This window comes from Protopterus annectens, chromosome 3.part0 (assembly GCF_019279795.1).
Source record: "Protopterus annectens isolate FY-2018-M chromosome 3.part0, PAN1.0, whole genome shotgun sequence".
Taxonomy (NCBI): Eukaryota; Metazoa; Chordata; order Ceratodontiformes; family Protopteridae; genus Protopterus; species Protopterus annectens.
Window position 1 is genome coordinate 1,146,616,866 of NC_056731.1, and position 14,646 is coordinate 1,146,631,511.

The following is a 14,646-nucleotide window of genomic DNA, read 5'->3' on the forward strand; positions in this document are numbered from 1 at the left end:
TAGTTGAGAGGTACAATTAGGGATCAGTGGAAGCCAACACCTCCACAAGGATCAAGGGGTGTCCATCTTTATAAATGACAGCTGGTCAACCCAATCAGCCTAGAAGCTCTTTTAGACATTGCAGAGGAAATATCTGCCCCAGTAATGCCCTCTGTAAAGCAGAAATAACCCCCAAAAGACTTGTCAGTATGAAAGTAAGGATGATGACATACTCAACACCATATAACAGGGTTCAGTCAGTAAACAGATAAATACACAGATACAGAAATCAGAAAACCTAAAGTCTTGCATGAATGGAGGAAAATTACACAGTATTATTTACTGACCTTGCTTGCATTTCCTCAGTTTTCCTGTGTACACAGAACTGCAGTATTGATACTTGGGGTCATGGACAGTGAGATCGAAGGGTATTTTTCTGAAGGTTTCGATGTCAGGCCACTGAACATTCTCGGACCCCTTTACTTCATCTGTGGTGCAATCCTCTGAAAAGATGGATACATGTTTAAATAGGAACACACAAGAACTTACAAAATGCCCATTACTCATTTTTACTCCTACCTGTCTGTAGAGCTGCATGCTACTTCAACATCGTTCTAACACAAAGATAGATGCATGTGATCATCTTCCTAAAACAATTTTGCTACTGGGAACTCTATTTCCTGTGCAACACAGATCACAGTGTTTAACCTAAAGAACACAATCCTATCATAAAGATGAAATGCAATCAGATATAACATTCAAATACCCTTTCACCTTAGTTTATATGCGTTACATCTGGTTTTGTCAAGTTTATTTTTATTAAATAATACAGTTTAGTCTGGTGTGTACCATCAATTATTGTTCCATTTTTATCCGTACCATATCCTTGCAAGCTATCCTCTATGACCCAGGAAACCAATAGCTCTAACTTAAGTCTACTGGAGACACTCCCCATTCAACCCCAACAGGTGACTAACTACCCCATTACAAACAAAGAATTGTGCACAATCACAAACATGCAGGCCCAGAGATGCCTGGATTTTGTTAACACAATCATCCAGGATCAGACAATCTATGGGCCCATTAAGGGCACAAATATCCTTGACCTGGTCCTCATAAACCTGGGAGAATACTGCTACCCCCCCCCCCCCCATACAATATCTTCACTGGTCAGAGTGGATCACAAAGCTGTCTCTTCAGAAATGAAAAAATCCCAGCAAAGTCTGGTACTTTCAGAAATTATTCTAAGGCAAACTTACTATTAAGTGACACCATGGCAAAATTCAAAGTCCCCCAAACCCTGAGAATACTGTGACCTATGCAGAATTGTTCATGGAATCCCTGTACAATCATGTCAACAGCTGAATTAGAGCAGCAATACCTACTTAGAATAAAAACACATGAAAAACAAAAAAAAAAGAAAACCATGGTGGAATCCAAGCATCAACAGGCTACATAATAAAAGAATGAAAATCATGGCAAAAATCTGGAAGTGCGATGTCCAGCAAAGTACAAACTCCGATATCAGACTAAACAAGCAACTTAAGGGGGCTAATCAAGTCTATCAAAGACAAGTTTTAGGCAAAAAAAAAAAACTTCCCAGGCCAATGACAATCTAAGGTGTTCTTCAGCTATGTCAGCAACCTCAAAGACAATACACAACATTGTGCCAAACTAACTGTAAATGGAGCCACCTATACTGAATCAGAAAATATAGCAAATCTACAGGCAGATGAATTTAGCTCTAGTTTTTACCTCCCCTCCCTCCCAAGACACCCACTCAGGAAATACCCTGAACCATAACTCCACCATTTAACACTAGGGAATAGTACCTCAATGCACTCTCCAAGGCCAAGGACACTCCATCAATGGGCCATGAGAATATCTTAGGATGTATCCTTAATAGCAAGAAACAACCTATCAGGACTACTAGAATCACTACTTAACCACAGCCTCCAGACAAGCTTCGTTCCAAGCGAAAGAAAGACTAACTGTCATCCCTCTGGACAAGGTGGGCCATCTACTGACCTAAGTAACTACAGACTTGTAAGTCTGCCTAGTCTCATATTATAAGGCCATGGAACAAATTTTCATGGAAATAATAAATAGCAACAAAGGAAATCTTTGGTCACTGAATCCAACCCAATTTGGTTTTGTCAAGTGCAGGTCATGCCTACTGAAGGTGGTGGACCTCTTTGAGAAGGTCAACAAAGGATGAGGGAAAACAGCACATACTGCCTACCTTGCCCTGGCCAAAGCATTTGACAATACCCCCATTTGGGCATTATTGACAAACTCATGAAAATTGGCATAAACTCCTACGTAACCCAGTGGGCAGCCAGACCGCTCACAAACAAAACTCAAGACGTTAGGAAAGGGGCGTCAACCTCCACCAAAAGTCCAGTCACTAGCACAGTCCCTGAGGCTTGGTGCTGGAAAGTACAGTTTTGTACCTACCATAAATGTAGATGTCCGAACTGGATAGCATCTGCAGTCATAACAACTGGGTTGTCCTGTCGTCAGGCAGCCCTTCAGTCGGCCGGATTCCAAAGTCCGGGTCCGGCTTCGGCTGATGTCGCACTCCACCCGACGTCATCTCTGTTGGTCTTCGGGTATAAAGGCATCAGCCGACGCCATTTTCTTCAGTGTTTCTTGCCCCAGATGCCAGAAGCCCTCTTGCAGGCTAAAATTTGGATGGATGCCAATGTTTCCAAATAGATAGAGGTAAACACAACAATAAGCATGTATGTACATATATACAAACAAATACACCATAAAGACTCCCAACAGCTAGCTATTAGGAGGGTAAACACCCTAGGAGTACCACAGAGGGAAGGAGGGAGGTAATCCTGACTGCAGATGCTATCCAGTTCGACATCTACATTTATGGTAGGTACAAAACTGTACTATGTCCTTCATGGATGCATCTGCAGTCATAACAACTGGGTAGAATACCATAGCCAACTAGGGAGGAGGATAAAAGTAGATTATGGTGTGTTTAGGATCCCTTGCAGTACAGCAGTGGCAAACCCTGCTCGGGATCTGGAATATAGAGGCAAATTATAATGCTTGGCAAATGTATGCACGGAGGTCCAAGTAGCCGCCTCAATAATGTCTTTGGTTGCCACTCCTCGTAAGAAGGCTGTGGTAGTGGCTGTTGCCCTTGTAGAATGAGGTCTTATGTTCTGTGGAATTGGTTTTCCACGGAAGGAGTAACAGAATCGTATGCAATTTCCTATCCATTTGGAGATTGTCTGTTTGGAAATAGCATTTCCTTCCCTTCCTGTTGCATAGGCTACAAAAAGTTGGTCAGTCTTTCTGCTATTTTTGTTCTGTCCAAGTAGTAGCGTAGCTGTCTATGTACATCCAAGGTATGCAGTATTCTTTCCCTCTGTTTTGTGGGTTGGGAAAGAAGGTAGGTAGGTGGATTGCCTGGTTTAAAGACACTCTGGATACCACCTTGGGCATAAATGTAGGATTAGTCCTCATGGACACTCTATCTTGGTGGAAGATTAGGAAGGGTTGCACTGCCATTAAGGCCTGTAGTTCTGAAACCCTCCTTGCTGAAGTAATTGCCAGTAGGAAAGCAGTTTTCCATGACAGGTGTTGTAGGTCTGCTGTTGCTGCTGGTTCAAAGGGTGATAGTGTCAATTTTTCTAGCACAAAATTTAAATCCCAAGCTGGTAATGGCGGTTTCCTTGGAGGTTTTACATTCTTGATTCCTCTGAGGAACTGCCTGAGCAAAGGGTGCGAAAAACAGGTGGATCAAAGCTGTATTCTGCTGAAATAGCTGATGCATGTATCTTGATGGAGGAGTAGGACAGGCCTGAATGAAGAAGTTCGCCAGATACTCCAGAATGTTAGGCATATCTATGTTTGACACATCTTTTCCTCTTTCCGTACTCCAAATGACAAACCTTTTCCATTTTCCAGCATAGTTCCTTCTTGTTGAAGGTCTGCGTGCTTCAAGAATAATGTCTTTTACTCTTTGGGAAAGTTCTGGATTATCTGCTGCTATGTGATGTTCCATGCAGTCAGTTGCAACGTTTTTAGGTTTGGATGTATGATGCTGTAGTTGTTCTGAGTTAACATCAAAGGCATCAGCGGTATTGGCCACATATTGTTCCGAGACATGCTCCTCAGTAGTGGGTACCAGTGTTGTCTTGGCCAGTTCGGAGCTATCAGGATTATCCTTGGACGTTCTTCCTTGATTTTTAGTAGTACCTTGTGTATCAAAGGAAGAGGTGGGAATGCATATGCTGTTAGGCCTTTCCAGTTGAAGGAGAGCGAATCCACCTTCCATGCTAGTGGGTGGAAGGTCCTTGTGCAGAATTTTTTGAGCTGGTGATTGAGAGGTGATGCGAATAGGTCTATCTGTGGCATTCCCCATTTCTTTGAGATGGTGTTGAAGATGTCCGGGTGCAGCTTCCATTCGTGGGCATCCGAAGTGGTTCTGCTTAATATGTCTGCTAGAGTATTGTCTTTCCCCGGTACAAATATTGCCTGTAACTGGATGTTGTAGCTGAGTGCCAGGGTCCACAGCTCCAAGGTCATTCTGCATAGGGGTATGAATGAGTGCCTCCCTGTTTGTTGATGTACCACATGACTGTGGTGTTGTCTGTCCTTATCATCAACTGGCCCTCTTTGAGAAATGGTTTGAACTTTTGGATTGCCAGTTTTACTGCCAGCATTTCTTTTAGGTTGATGTGCAGGTGAAGTTGATCCTGTGTCCACAATCCTTGCACGCATTTGTCCAGCATGTGGGCCCCCCATCCTAGGACTGAAGCGTCTGTTGTGATGGTCTGGCTTGCTTGACATCTGCGAAAGGGTAGGCCTGGGTTTGACTGGCATGCCTGAGCCCACCATAGGAACTCCTGTTTTAAGCATGGAATTAGTGGGATTTCTGTTTCTAGACTGTGTCTGTGTTGGGACCATAAATTCTTTAGGTACCACTGTAGTTTTCGCATATGTAGTCTGGCAAATGGAACCAAGATTATGCATGATGCCATGAAGCCCAAGGCCTGCAGTACTTTTCTTGCTGTTAACTTGTTCAGTTTTGTTAGTGCCAAGAAGTAAAGAGGAAGTTCTTTTGTTTTTCTGTAGTCAGGAATGCCATTTGTTTTACTGTGTCCAATTCCGCGCCCAAGAATGTCCTTGTTTGGGATGGTATCAGCCTTGACTTTTGTAAATTGACTGTGTATCCCAGTGCTTGTAGCAAGTAAATGACCCTTTGTAAATCTGTTGTCAGCTTGCTTTTGTTGTCCCCTTGTAGCAGGCAGTCGTCCAGGTATGGGTAAATTTGAATTCCCTGTAGTCTGCAATGGGCGATTACTGATGCCAGGCATTTCGTGAATACTCTGGGCACAGTAGATAAGCCAAAGGGCAATGCTGAGAATTGATAGTGCTCTGATCCTGCAAGAAATCTGAGGTATCTTCTGCAGATTGGTCGAATGGGGACGTGCAGGTATGCCTCCTTGAGATCTAGAGTTACCAGCCAAGACTCCTTGCCCAGCATGGGAAGAAGTTGCTGTAGGGTCAGCATTTCGAATTTTGGGACAATGATGTATGTATTTAAGGTGGACAGGTCGAGAATTGGTCTCCAACTTTTTTCCTTTCTTGGAACTAGGAATAGTCTGGAATAGAACCCTGTTCCTTGCTCTGCTGTTGGCACTCTTTCCACAGCTCTCATGTTTGCTAACTCCATTATCTGGTGTAGAGCCTCTGTTTTTTGATTTGGAGGTAGATTTGGCATTCCTCTTTTGACTGGTAAAGTGTGGAAGTGAAACCGATAACCTTGATCTATGGTTTGTAGAATCCACTTGTCTTTTGTTATGTAGTGCCAGTTGTTTGAAAATAAGGTTAACTTTCCGCCTAGAGGAGCTGCTATTTGTTCCCTGGTAGGCGGATTTAGGGTTAAGTCACTGTGGTTGTGCTGATGTAGTGGCAGTGGCTGTGTCTGTGGCTCTGTTGTTACCTTGCCACTGTCGTCCTCTGTAGGCACCTCCTCTGGATTGGTTTCTGCCTCTGGAACGTCTATTCCTGCCCCTTTGAAATTTTGTGGAGTCAGGAAAGGACCAATTTTGGCAGGCCAGTTCCTGCTAAACCTTGGGGTTGAACCTGCAAGAAATCTTTAACAGTTTGAACAGATTTTGCTTTTTCTTCCATTTTCTTCATAACCTGCTGGGCAGGTGTACCAAACAAACTTGTCTTGTCCATAGGAGCATCTAGTAGCTTAGCTTTAACATGATCCGGTAAAACTTGTTCCTTTAGCCATGCATGCCTTCTTATCACTGTGCCTGTCATGGCTGATCTAAATGAAGCCTCCAGTGCATCATAGCCACATTTTAAGGAATGGTTGCTAACCTGTTGTATGTTATTTACCATCTCTAATACATATTTCTTATCAAGAGATTCATCAGTGGTTAGTTTTTTAGTTAACTGATCAAGCATAAACTCTTGGTATTGTATCATGTGAAACTGACAGTTTAAAGCTCTAGCTGAGAGAGTAGCTGAAGTGTAGACCTTTTACCCCATCTGTCTAATGACCTTGCTTCCCTTTCAGAAGGAGTAGGGTTTTTAGCTATGGTCGCGGCTACTGCCTTGGGACCCTGGGATATAGTTTCTGGGTCTGCAAGTGGGGCCTTGTAAAGGTGGTGATGAGTATCTGGCACCCTGTAAAATCTGTCTGGTTTGGCAGGGGCTGGGGTAAAGAATCTGGAGCGGAGCAAACATCATTGAAAGCATCATCCACCACAGAGAGAACAGGAGGTATAGCTAAGGGCCTGTGCTGTGGGAGGTGCAGAAAGGTTCTAAGTCTTTTTCTGGAGTCTGAAAAATCCTGTTGCTGCCATTGGAACTGTTCTCACATGGCATGCAAGGTTTCCCCAAAGGAGAATTCTTCTGGTGGGGAAGCAGCAGGAATGGATTCTTCAGCATCAGAATCTTCAAAATTGGAGAAGGGAGCCTCAGGCTGGTCAGTTATGTCTGATTCATCAGCAGATTGGTCAGAGGACACTGGCTCAGGGGGCTCTGCCCTAGGTCTCTTCTCTGGGGGCTGAGAGGCCCTGTCTGGGTGAGATTGAGATCCTCTAATTAAAGAAATTAAATCTTCTGCCAATGTAAGCATTTGAGAACTAGAAGAGGGCCTGGATGTGGGGGGTTTAACAGGCATTGTTTTAGTAGTCTTGGCTGCTTTAGCCCTGGCGAAGGCCTTAATGGACATGGCTGCTGGAGGCCTAGCAGCACCACGTGCTGGGGTAGAGGCATCCAAAGGGATGGTGTCTGATAAGTCAACCACCGTAGTGGGCAAAAATTCTGAGGTCGATTCAAGAGTTGTAGCAGGGGCCTCAGTTGTAGGAATAGGTTCAGCTGTACTTAGATCAGTTTTCTCGGTTTCGGCCGAAACCGAGACACTCGCGGTTTGCTTAACCATGGTTTCAGCCGAAACCGCGGACCGCGAGTGTCGGTCTTTATCTTTGCGTTTTTTGGTAGATTGGGTAGTCGGAGGATCCGACGGCATAATGAACGCAAAATCAGAACCGAAAAACTGTTCTGCAAACTCAGACCGACGCCTAAGCGTTCGTCGGTTGAAAGAAGCACAGGCCGAACAGGCTGCTACGTCGTGGGCTGGGCCTAAACAAGGCAGACAGTAAGAGTGGAAATCTTTATGAGGTATTTGTTTCCCACAGGTTAAACAATTGTTAACTTTTTCTGACATCGGCTGAGGCAAGAAAGAGTCCCCAACGGGGTACTTAGCTTTAGAAGTCTTCGAAGTAGTATTCGGGAGAAGTAATCTCTGGATCCGACCGACCGGCACTTGCGAACAGCTTCTGCTTCGGGCGCCACGCGGCAAGAAAGACTGAAGAAAATGGCGTCGGCTGATGCCTTTATACCCGAAGACCAACAGAGATGACGTCGGGTGGAGTGCGACATCAGCCGAAGCCGGACCCGGACTTTGGAATCCGGCCGACTGAAGGGCTGCCTGACGACAGGACAACCCAGTTGTTATGACTGCAGATGCATCCATGAAGGACATCTGGTCTTTTGTAGCATCTATTTCTCTTACATCAATGTCAAAGTCAAAGGCCACTGGCTGACCAAGTTTGCAGAGGACTTTAAAATGGGTGCATTCATATAAATCCCCCAATGACACAAATACCCTCCAGGAAGGCCTGTACAGACAAATACCTGGTAATAGAGCCATGGTCTAAAATGTAATGCCAAGTATCCTTTGGGAAGATGCCTACCTCTGGAAACTACGACAATAACAATATTCCCCTAAGAGTATACCCAATGGTCAGGGATTTAGGAATGCACGTGGACAGTAACCTGGCCTTTGACCATCAAGTGTTGATGTGATAAGGAAATTTTTCTATGCTGTGAAACTTATAACCAGAGGTACTGCATTTATGTCCTAAGATGTCACTGTTCCACTGTATTTGACCCTCATGAGATCAACCATTCAGTAAAATGCCCCCTTTGATATGTACCTGACCATGCATACGAGACAACTGCAGCACCCACAGAGGATCCTGACATAAAGAATGCAGGGTGTAAACATGTCCTACGTGGACCACAACACCATGTCCATGTACTTAGTAACCTACAGGTTGCTGTGAGGTGATCTATGTCTGGCCTACAAAGCATCCTGCTCTGATGGAACTTTTACACATTCGCAAAACAAACAGCACCAGACTTACCTGACCTAGGGACCTAAACTTCTCCTGCAACATAAACAGGACATGCTGGAGGAACAGGTATGTGTTTCAGACGGTTTACTATTGAAATTGCGAACGTGACTTGGGCGACAGTCGGATAGTCAAACATATAAGGTCGTAAACAAGGATGTCGAAGACAAAATAATCAATCTAGGAACGGTTTTAACATGGGTCGAGGTAGGTGTTCAGTATTATTCCCTACTACAAACAGTCTCCCTACCTCGACCCATGTTAAACCTGTTCCTAGATTGATTATTATGTCTTCGACATCCGTGTTTACAACCTTATACGTTCGACTATCCGACTGTCGCCCAAGTCACGTTCGCAATTTCAATAGTAAACCGTTTCAGACACATCTCTGGAAAAGGCTTCCCCATACACATAATGCAGCGATCTTCCCAGCATAACGTGTATCACTAGATGGGGAGTCAAAAATTTTCGTCTAGTTTGGCACCTATGGCTCTAACAGAAAGAGACACCCTGTAAATATTTGACTACCAATGTGCGAGTCTACGTACATCCCATAAAACAACCCTAGGGTATCAAACTGTCAGATATATTTGGGAAGCGTGGCTACTTTTAAAAAGACCCCCCAGGGGTCATTAGTCTAGTAATCACCTATGACATTCAGTAAGATAAATGTTTTCCATACCATGCTGTTCATCCTTACTGCCTTAGATGAGGTTAGTGATGTTGAAAAAATGTTTTGGAAACATGACCAGAATCATCATCTACTACTAGAGGAAGGACTCGAGGTAGTTTTAATGTCAGTTTTACAAAGTTAAAGTGTTTGAGACAGAATTACTCATCATACTGTGACAACAACTGCTACTGATTTTATTCTAGCCTATTTAAAAATAACTACTACTCTTCTGCTACTTCTGAATAATCTAGAAGTACAGCTTGGCATTCCAGAAAGGATACTCTATTCCCATGTCCCCTGTGCTCAGGCAGATAAAAGGCATGCCACTGCTCCCAGTGAAATGACTGACACTTTATGTAAGGACATGACACAGTTCAGAAACGGTGATTTAAAGACCGACCAAAAATGTCACTTCTCTTAGAAGCCCTTTTACAGCCAGTGGTGTATTAAGTAGTTGTTAAATTAGCAGTGCTAAACTTCTTCCCCCTTTAAGTGCTTTCTTCCCCTTTGCCTGCCAACTATCAAGCCTCTGCAAATAAGACTCTGCTCAGTCACTCTCTCATAATAGAAAATTACCCAATACGATATGAAGGTGACAACAGTCCAAAAGAGGTAACCTACAGATAGTACAGACAGCTATGAGGGTTGTTTTACTCCTGGCAGCATCCCAGCAATGATGACACTTTAATTATGACCTACCTCCAACTCTCTGGATGGGGAGATAATCTGCATCACTACAGGGACACACCATACCTTTTACTATGACTGCACACTTCCGTACACTCAGCAACGAAGGCTAGCAACATGCAATGCCTTGTTGAGATGAAAGACCATCTCTAGGATGCAAAATGGCAATGCTGCCCCACCTTCAAGGGATTGTGACTGTGTGAATCCTCCACCACCTCGTCCCCTCTATCCAAATACCAGATGGCAAGATCCATCTTCCCTTTGCAAATTCTGTCGAGCACCCAAGTAACTAACTGAACTTTGGTCACCTAGGCTGTAAGTCAGAGCTTTAGCCCTCTATGTCACTACTTAGTTTCCAAGCACTATCTGGTGACCACGTCACTACATCTCAGAGAAAGTACAGTTTTGTACCTACCATAAATGTAGATGTCCGATAGGTATGCATCTGCAGTCATCACATATGGGTTGTCCTGCCTCAGGCAGCCCTTCAGTCGGCCGGATTCCAAAGTCTGGGTCCGGCTTCGGCTGATGTCGCCCCTTCCCCGACGTCAGAGCGCCTGGGGTATAAAAGCATCAGCCGACGCCATCTTCCTCAGTTTTTCTTGCCCCAGATGCCAGGTGCCCTCTAAGGAAGGCTAAATTTGGAGTGATGCATTAAAAAATCCAAACATGCACAGTAATATAAAAACAAATACACCTTAATAGATAACCCCAGCTAGCTATAAGAGGGGTAAGTACCCAAGAATTACCACAGAGGGGAAGGAGGGAAGGTAAACCTGACTGCAGATGCATACCTATCGGACATCTACATTTATGGTAGGTACAAAACTGTACTATGTCCTTCAAGGATGCATCTGCAGTCATCACATATGGGTAGAATACCATAGCCAATCTGTGGGTGGAGGAACTATGTAAAGGATGGTGTAGCTAAAATGCCCTGCAGGACTGCCGTAGCAAAGCCTGCTCTGGATCTGGAATATAAAGGTAAATTGTAATGCTTGGCAAATGTATGCACAGAGCTCCGTGTAGCAGCTTCTAAAATGTCCTTGGTAGCCACCCCTCTTAAGAAGGCTGTGGAGGTGGCTGTGGCTCTCGTGGAATGAGGTCTAATGTTAGCTGGCACAGTTTTTCCATGAAAGGAGTAACACAAACAAATGCAATTTCCTATCCATTTTGAAATTGTCTGTTTGGAAATTGCTTTTCCTTGTGTACCAGCAGCATATGCTACCAAAAGCTGGTCAGTTTTTCTGTAACTCTTAGTTCTGTCCAAGTAGTAGCGCAACTGTCTGTGTATGTCCAGGGTGTGCAGAAGTTTCTCCCCTTTGTTTTGTGGATTTGGAAAGAAGGTAGGCAAGTGAATAGCTTGGTTTAAATGAGACCCTGGATACTACCTTTGGCATAAATGTAGGGTTGGTTCTCAATGAAACTCTGTCCTGATGAAAAATAAGAAATGGCTGTACTGCCATGAGGGCCTGTAACTCAGATACTCTCCTTGCTGAGGTTATAGCCAGTAGGAAGGCAGTCTTCCAAGACAGGAACTGTAGTTCTGCAGATGCTGCTGGTTCAAAGGGAGGCAGTGTTAGTTTTTCCAACACGAAGTTAAGGTCCCAAGTAGGTAGTGGTGGTTTCCTTGGAGGATTGATGTTTTTGATTCCTCTTAGAAACTGTCTTAGGAGAGGATGAGAAAAGACAGGTGGATCAGTATTGTACTCTGCTGAAATTGCTGAAGCATGAATTTTGATGGAAGAGTAAGACAGACTATTGTGGAACATTTCTGCCAAGTATTCCAGGATATGTGCCATGTTCATCACTGACGCATCTAGGCCCTTTGAGGTGTTCCAAATGTGAAATCTTTTCCATTTTGCTGAATATGCCTTTCTTGTGGAAGGCCTGTGAGCTTCCATAATAATATCTTTCACTCTCTGGGATAGCTTATCCTGAGGAGGAGTCAAGGTATTTTCCAGGCTGTTAGTTGCAAAGTTTTCAGGTTGGAATGCAGAGTTTTGTAATTGTGCCGTGTCAGTAGAAGTGGCCATAGAGGAAGAGGCCATGGTTTAGTGCATGACATGCTCTTTAACAGTGGGTACCAGTGCTGTCTTGGCCAGTCCGGAACTATCAGAATCACTTTTGGCTGCTCTGTCCTGATCTTCAGTAAAACCTTGGTCATTAATGGGAGAGGTGGATACGCATACACTGTTAGAGTTCTCCAGCTGAAAGAGAGGGCGTCCACTTTCCATGCTTGTGGGTGGTATGTCCTTGAGCAGAATTTCTTCAGCTGATGATTGTGGGGGGAGGCAAAAAGATCTATGTCCGGCCTCCCCCATGACTGTGTTATCTGTAGAAAGATGTCTGGGTGCAGCATCCATTCGTGTGCATCCATGATATTTCTGCTTAAGCTGTCCGCCAGTATATTGTCTTTCCCTGGTACAAACTGGGATTGCAGCTGTATATTGAGTTCCAAGGAAAGTTCCCATAGATTCATTGCCAGCCTGCAAAGAGGATAGGAATAGGTGCCTCCTTGCTTGTTTATGTACCACATAACTGTGGTATTGTCTGTCCTTATTAGTAGATGGCCTTGATGCAGAAAGGGTTTGAAGGCTTCGAGTGCATGCATCACTGCCAGCATCTCCTTTTGGTTTATGTGCATGCGTAGCTCTTTTTGTGACCATAGACGTTGAATGCATCTGCCCTCCATGTGCGCTCCCCATCCGTGGTCTGAAGCGTCTGTTGTAATGGTTTGGCTGGCAATTGGTTTGCTGAAGGGCAGACCCCTGTTTGACTGGCTTGCTTGAGCCCACCACAGAAATTCCTTTTGTAGGCACGGAATGAGTGGTATCAAAGTTTCCAAGCTGTGACTGTGCTGAGTCCATAAACTCCTTAGGTACCATTGTAGTTTCCTCATATGTAGCCTTGCTTGTGGAATCAGAAGGATGCAAGAAGCCATGTAACCCAGGGCCTGCAGGATTTTCCTTGCAGTCAGCTGAGTTTGTCTTGTCAGATTTTTGAAGTAATCTGGTAGTTGACTTTGTTTTTCTTCTGTGAGGAAGGCCATTTGGGTGGTAGTATCTAGATTCGCACCCAGAAAGGTTATTCTTTGGGATGGAACAAGTCTTGATTTGTGAATGTTGACTGTATATCCCAAGGCCTGAAATAGCTGGATGGCATAATTCAAGTGTTTTACCAAAGTTTGTTGGCTGTCCGCTTGTATAAGGCAGTCGTCCAGATATGGGTAAATTTGAATCCCCTGAAGTCTGCAGTGTGCAATTACTGATGCCAGGCATTTCGTGAATACTCTGGGCACAGTAGATAAGCCAAAGGGCAATGCTGAGAATTGATAGTGCTCTGACCCTGCAAGAAATCTGAGGTGTCTTCTGCAACTTTGTCTGATAGGGACATGCAGGTATGCCTCCTTGAGGTCTAGAGTTACCAGCCAAGACCCCTTGCCCAGCATGGGAAGGAGCTGCTGTAGAGTCAGCATTTTGAACTTTGGCACAATGAGATAAGTATTCAGTGCGGACAAGTCGAGAATAGGCCTCCACTGTTTTTCTTTTCTTGGAACAAGGAATACTCTGGAATAAAATCCTTGGCCTTGTTCTGAGAGAGGAACCTTTTCTATAGCTTTCATTTGCATTAAGCTGGAAATTTGTTTCAGAGCCTCTGCCCTTTGATTCAGTGGCAGGTCTGGTATGCCTTTTCTTTTTGGTATTGTGTGAAAATGGAACCTGTATCCTTTGTCTATTATTTGTAGTGTCCATTTGTCCCTTGTAATACTGTGCCAATTTTCTGAGAATAAAGAAAGCTTTCCGCCCAAAGGTGCTTCCAATTGAGCCCTGGTTGGCGGTGTCAAAGTAAAGTCATTGAGCCTGTCCTTGTGCAGCAGTTGTAGGTCCTGCATTACCTCTCTGGTTGGGAGGCTGCCATTGACGTCCTCTGTAGGAGCCTCTAGCTTGCCCTCTACCTCTGGCATGCCTGTTCTTGACTCTCTGAAACCTCTCTGTGTCTGGAAAGGACCAATTCTTGGAAGGCCAATTCCTGCTGAATCTTGGAGGTTGGACTTGGAGAAAATCTTTGACTGTTTGAACAGATTTTGCCTTTTCTTCAAATTTCTTTAGAACCTCCTGAGCCATGGAGCCAAATAACTTTTGCTTTTCCAGTGGAGCATCCAGAAGCTTTGCTTTAACATGGTCTGGCAGAGATTGTTCCTTCAGCCAAGCATGCCTATGTATGACTGCGCCAGTCATAGCTGACCTACATGAAGCTTCCAATGCATCATAATCACATTGCAAGAAATGGTTGCTAACCTGCTGGGAGTTATGTACCAGATCCTGAAGTGATTTGCAGTCTAGGGGTTCAGGTGAAGACTGCAATTCATCTAACAAATACTCTTGGTACTGTATCATATGAAATTGACAATTTAATTCCCTCATAGAAAGAGTAGCATAAGTATACACTTTTTTACTCCATCTCTCTAAAGCTCTGGACTCCCTTTCAGGGGGGAGAGGATTTTTGGCAGTGGCAGTTTCTGGATCAGCAGAGTGGGCCTTGTAAAGGTAAAGATGTGAGTCCGGGACCCTGTAGTACCTATCGGGTTTAACAGGAGCTGGAGGGAGAGAATCAGGG

General features: G+C 44.3%; 1 protein-coding gene across 1 annotated transcript in view; it reads right to left on the reverse strand.

Moving 5' to 3' along the window:
* The window catches only part of GREB1L (GREB1 like retinoic acid receptor coactivator), a 3,215,862-nt gene that overhangs the window by 321,073 nt on the left and 2,880,143 nt on the right, over window positions 1-14,646 (reverse strand). Inside the window, exon 27 of the mRNA XM_044065377.1 lies at window positions 327-482. Within this exon, the coding sequence (XP_043921312.1) occupies window positions 327-482 (156 nt within the window). The remainder of the gene's footprint in view (window positions 1-326; window positions 483-14,646) is intronic.